Genomic DNA, 6,000 nt, shown 5'->3' on the forward strand with positions numbered 1-6,000 from the left:
AAGTTAGCCAACCCCTGAGTATGTCCAGCCCTTGGCCTCTCCTGGACCTTCTGGGGACCCAGCCAGTGATGCCAGGGAGAGGGGGGCCTCTGTCTTTGCTGAGTGATGCAGGCTCATGGTTGCTTCATCTCAGTGGTTATGGAGCTGCTGCCGTGGATCGAGCCCCAGGCTCTGCATGGTGAGAGTTCTCCAGCCATAAGCAGCAGCCTGAACTTGGGAAATATGCACTTCAGGTCCCCCAGAGCCTGGGCTTGCAGTGTGAACGATCCTATAAAAAGTTATCCCGCAATTGAACAATGAGAACACTTGGACATAGGATGGGGAACATCACACACCAGCGCCTGTGGTGGGGTTGGGGGAGAGGGGAGGGATAGCATTAGGAGATACATCTAATGTAAATGACGAGTTAATGGGTGCAACACACCAACATGGCACATGGATACATATGTAACAAACCTGCACATGTACCCTAGAACTTAAAGTATTAAAAAAAAAAAAAAACTCTCCCGCTAGTCCTGAAGAATGTCCAGCAGGCAGCAGCAGCTGCGATGATGCATCTTCATGGCCTGAGGGCAGGTGCATCAGGGCCCCTTTCAGTCCAGTTTAAGCCAACTGGGCCTCCCTTGTCAGCCCTGGGCCATCTCTTCGTAAAGCTACCACCCAGGGTTGGGCATATCACAGGCTGTCAGAACTGCAAGGACTCTGAAAACCCTCTAAGCCAGGCATGGTGGCGCCGGCCTGTAGTCCCAGCTACTTGGGAGGCTGAGGTGGGAGAATGGCTTGAGGTCAGAAGCTCAGGAGCAACCTAGGCAACATAGCAAGACCCCATCTCAAAGAAAAGGAAAGAAAAGAAACCCTACCCAAGCCCTTTATACTATTGATGAGGCAATGAAGGCCCAGAAAAGCTGTGTGACTTGCTCACGGTCACACAGCCAGTTGGGGACAGTGCCAGTTCTAGAACCCTGATCTTCTGGCGCTCATCCTTGGGCTGTTACACAACACTCTGCGCTTCCTCTGTCTGTCCCTTACCAGCCTCCATGAGAAAGGACCCTTCCCAGACAGAAGCCCCGTGGCAGTGTCTCTCTCCCAGTGACCCTGGGCATCAAGGGCGCCCATAGGGTGGGCACAGGCAGACCATGGGCCAACAACCCAGCACTCTGGGCTAAGCAAGAAGAAACCCCCCTCCCTAAACCCTTCTGGAAGCGCTGGGGGCACTAAGAAAGATCAGGAGCTCCCTTCCACAAAGCCTAAAAACCCTCCTTGCCTGTTGGGAACCTGGGGTGCCCTTGGTCTGTGGCAGGGGAGGCCTGAACCCTTCCCAGAGGGGGCCATGCTGGACTGGGTGACTTTTTTCCCTTCCTCATGGCTAGACCCAGGCTTCACTGTGCCTCCAGGTACCCAAGGCCCTTTCCTACTCTCCCCTCCCTGAACCCAGGGAAACCCCACAAATATAGGTTCCCCTCAGCACACGGGCATCTTCCCCACCACCTCCTCACCCACCACCAGCATCCGCAGCACACACGCAGTGTACACCTCAGGGACTCGGGTCAGCCCTTGAGGCAGACTGAACTCCAGAAGGGGCCAAAGCTGCAGGGCCTGCCTCGCCCTGGGGGTGGGGGGCCGGGGGAGCCTCACTTCTGCTCCTGGGCAGGCATGTGACCTTGGGGACAGTCACATCCCCCTCTGGGCCTCAGCTCCCTCATCTATAAAATCAGGGTGTTGGACAATCAGCGGTTTTCAAACAGGGTTCCACAGAGCATTACAGTTTCCATGGAGGTGGCTGGGAGACCAGCTGGTGGGGACTGTGGTGGGCTCTGAGCCCTTACCCCACCTCAGCAGAGAAGATCAACCTTCCAGTCTCAAACAGTGGAGTCTACGTAACATTCATTTGAACAAAAGAGGCAGCTACTACAAAGAACTTGAAAGGCACTGGCCAGGGTAAGTGCTGAAGTCCCTTCCAGTTTCCAACGCCTCCTGTGCACATGAAAAAGCTTGGGAAATCCCTGTTAGACCAGAATCAAGACGCCTCCCTGTTCATTCATTCATTCATTCATTCATTCATTCATTCATCAAATGCTGTAAAGAACATGGAGTGCCCACTATTGCCAAACAAATAATATTTGATTGCCCAGGAGCTTGCTGCCTCAGTGTTTCCCTGTGTCTGTGCCTTCTCTTGCCGCCAGTCCTAGGGGACTGGCGGCAAGTCACTCAGGGCTGGTACATAATGGCGGCCCCGCTAAAGTTTTGGGTATTGCTTCCCTCCTAGGGAAACCAGCCCCCATCTGGTGCTGTCAAGGCCTCCGCTTGACCGCTAAAGCTGGGGTTCCCTGTGGTGGCTTCCCTCGTGCCTGTGCCACCAGTGCCCTGCCCACTTGTCCAGGCACATCCACCCTCATTGTTGCTATACCAAGAGGAAGTTGTTTTGCCAAAACAAGACACTTAAGCTAAGTGGCCATTGTTACAACAGTCATCCTTCCCACCCAGCTCCCCAGCCCAGGGCCCAATACACACACTCCCACATGCTTACACTCACATCTGCCAAGTCTCAGGGGACAATGCAGGGGAAAGCAAGGTGGCTGTGCCAAGGGAAGTCTGCTCCGCACCAATGACAATGTGAAATAGAGGACAAGGTGAGGGCTGCACACCGACAGCGGCATAGGGCAGATGCCAGGGTCCTTGGGATGCCTGGGGCTGGGAGATGGCAGAGTGACTTGAGCCTGCAGGTGAACCATCTTGGGAATTGCCCAGCCCCCTCTGGAAAGGGTGCCTCATCCTGGACCAGCGCTGGGCCCCCAGATGGTTCTCACTAGTCCCTAGCACCTGTAGCCTTGGGCTAATTTCAAACCTGTTCCACTTGAAGAAGGCCCAGTATAAGAAAATCCACTCCACAAAGGAACGTTGCTTCATCAATGGGTCTAATTCAGTCTTTCTTTAATAAGCATTGCACTGCTCTGAGAATTAAAAATGTGACCCATTTTGAAAAGGCACAAAATATGCGCTGTCAAGAACAAATGCACATATCTGGTGTGGCGCACCTGCCATCCCGTTCTATGTAATTCCAGACTGTCAGGGAGCCAGAAGGGAGCCTCAGGGGGGAATTTGTCCAATCTTCTTCTTTGGTGGGAAAGCTGAGGCACAGGGAGAAGAAGATGTTTGTCCAAATCTGTAAGAGCCAGCGCCAAATTCTAGGCAGTGATGATAAATTTCAATATTCTGTGACTCTATCTCTATCTATCTGTATCTCTCTATGCCAGATGCTGTTCTAAATGAGCCTTACTATGGGAAGGACACTATTTTGATTAAGTTTAGCCTAAAGCTGCCTCCTTACATATTTTAAGTGTGGATCAAAAGGTTTCTCCGTACATAATGAACTATAACTCAACTGGACGTGTACACAGACTGTAAGCTACTCTTGTTAACAATCACCAATTTTGCCCAATCAAAGGCAGCCAACTGTTCAAACCGTGTTCAAATAAAGCTGTTTCTGTACCTCACTTCCATTTTCCAAACGCTACTTGCCTTTTCCTGTCCATAAATCCTCTCCAACCACGCAGCTGTGTGGGAATCTCTCTGAATCTATTCTTCGGGGGACTGCTCCATTTGAGAATCGTTCTTTGCTCAATTAAACTCTGTTAAATTTAGTTTGTCCAACATTTTTCTTTTGAGAGTAATATTATTATTCCATTTTACAGATGAAGAAACTAAGGTACAGAAAGGTGAAGTGGCTTGCCCAAAGCTGACGGGGAATGTGGTCAGTTCTCTGTCTACCACAACATGCAACTTTCTTTTGAATATGAGAAACCGAGACCCTTCTCCACCTCTTTTCCAAGGTCCCTCTGAAGATCCAGCAGCTGCCAGAGGAGTGCCATCAGGCTCAAGCCCACTGGCCATCATCTTCCTCACGACATTTTGGAGTTGAGGGACAGAAATCACAATGCATCTCTCTGCAATAAAGCCCTCAGGGAGAAGGCACAAGCTCAGGCAACCAGCTTCTCCCAGCCCACTCCTATATAACCAAGGTTAAGAAATCTGCTGCAGATGGGATTACGAGCCCCAACTATAGGCTCACTCTCTTGGGGGTTCCATCTTAAATAGGGGAGTAAAGTTAAGAACCTTAAATAAGGATGTAATGATTCCATTCTTCCATTCCAAGGTAAGTTTGGACAATCTTTTTTTCAGAATGAACGTGGTACCTGTCATCATATTTGATACTTAATTCATAGATTAATTGGGAGTTCCCCAGTGAAGTCTGTTCTCTGTCCTGTATCCCTCCAGCAACCTTCGGATTGGTCCCTGACTCTGAAGAGATGAGCTTCCTGGGAAGACATCGCCCCATCACCCTGTCTCAGGGACAGACTATCCAACTCCAGTGGGAGCATGGCCACCCTCCTGATAGCTCAGCCCTTCTCACTCTTGGGTTTAGGGACCAACTAGTTTAGGCTCCCAGCAAATTGCCAAGGAGGAGCCCCATGGCTGTGACTAAGTGTTCAACTTCTGCATGCCCATTGTACCCCGCTTACTGCTCAACAGTAAGAGGCTCTGATAACCTCCCAAGGCCTAGGGCCAAGTGACTTTGGTGAGGTAGAGGCATGAACCAAGGAGCCCAGAACAGAGGGCAAGGGAGGTAGCCTGGGAAAGAAGAGTCAAGAAGGGGCTGGAAGAATGCTGGGAAAAATGATGGTAAAGTTTGCAGAAGCACATTGGGGGTTCAGAATGGACTGCAAGACAACTATAAGCCAGAACATAGGATGAGCTGACGTTTCCCAAACCCAGTGCTGACCCATTCTTCCCAGAGTCCCAGGCTCCACCATATCAGTAAGGTACAGAGAATTTGGAGAGGGGCAGAAAACAAGACCTAAAGGAGAAATGAGAACACAAAAGGGATTTCCTGGAAGAAAAGAAAGTGGAGGCACAGAAGAACAAAATCTTTGGCAGCCTTCATGTGTGTATGACTGGCTTTCCCACAGAGGACAGGCTAGCTGCTCTCTCGCACCCCAAAAGCAGCAGAAGAAAGGAGCTTGAGTGGTGGCAGGACTTGTGGTTAAACATCAGGAAGCACTTCCCAAGCATGAAAGTTATTAAGCCCTGAAAGAAGTGACCAAGGGAGGTTGAAACATCCCCTTGAAAATCTTAAATGCACACAGAAAGTCACAGTTTTCTGGGAAGGTTTAGGAGTGTAGTGAGGGGTTTAGACAAGGTGACCCTGAATTGTAGTTAGAATGTTTTTGATTTTCCAACCAGCAAAAATGAGATTAAAGTAGATTAGCCTGGATTCCCAACCAGTCAAGTTGATGCCGTAACAGCATGGATGCCCGGCAGAAGTGCTCACAGGCCACAGAGCAGGAACCCGAGACTCAGCCACACAGCCCTGGGGTGCTTACCAGCCAGACCCCAAATCCCAGCACCTTCTCCTCCCAGGGGCTCTTTCTAGAACCATGTTAAAAGGAGACCAAGAGATCTTGATCCTAAGTAGCTTCAAACTAGAAGAGGCACAGCCAGTTTCCCCTGAACCTGAAACACAGAGGTGGCCGTCCCACCTGTCTCCCAGCCTCAGCCCTGCTTCCTCAGCACTGGGAGGATCTGGCCCGAGGCCTGAGGTCGCACTCACCCTGTGGCTGTCCCTCTCCATGGTCTCTGAGGGAAGAGTCCTCTAGGCTTAGCTGATGTCAAGGACAAGATCCATGTTGGCCCCTGGCTTCCCAGGCATGGGGGGTAAAGGGGTTGGAGGGCCAAGGGCCAGCCCCCACCAAACGGGGCGGGGAAGCTGGTTGGGATACATGAAGTAATCCCCAGTATAAACAACACAGAACTTGCCAGACCTGTTCCTCCGCCCCTCGTCGTCGAGGCCATCCCAGTTACTCAGCGAATGCTGAATTCCGAATACCGGGAACCTGAATCTGCCTTTATTCCTGAAACTGCCCCCACAGAAGCAGTGGAGTGTTCCGAGCTGCTTCTTCAGAGGGGCCCTGAGAGAAAGGGCAGAGCCTTGAGAGGACGGTC

The 6,000-nt window shown here is 51.1% G+C and overlaps 1 protein-coding gene across 2 annotated transcripts in view; it reads right to left on the bottom strand.

Annotated features, from left to right (window-relative positions):
* TMPRSS13 (transmembrane serine protease 13) overlaps window positions 1–5,775 on the bottom strand; it is a 28,353-nt gene extending 22,578 nt beyond the window's left edge. For both annotated transcript variants that reach the window (XM_025357101.1, XM_025357100.1), the window contains exon 1: window positions 5,609–5,775. In XM_025357101.1, the coding sequence (XP_025212886.1) occupies window positions 5,609–5,629 (21 nt within the window). In that variant the 5' untranslated portion in view covers window positions 5,630–5,775. The remainder of the gene's footprint in view (window positions 1–5,608) is intronic.
* Window positions 5,776–6,000: the final 225 nt, after the last annotated feature.

This window comes from Theropithecus gelada, chromosome 14 (genome assembly GCF_003255815.1).
Source record: "Theropithecus gelada isolate Dixy chromosome 14, Tgel_1.0, whole genome shotgun sequence".
Taxonomy (NCBI): Eukaryota; Metazoa; Chordata; class Mammalia; order Primates; family Cercopithecidae; genus Theropithecus; species Theropithecus gelada.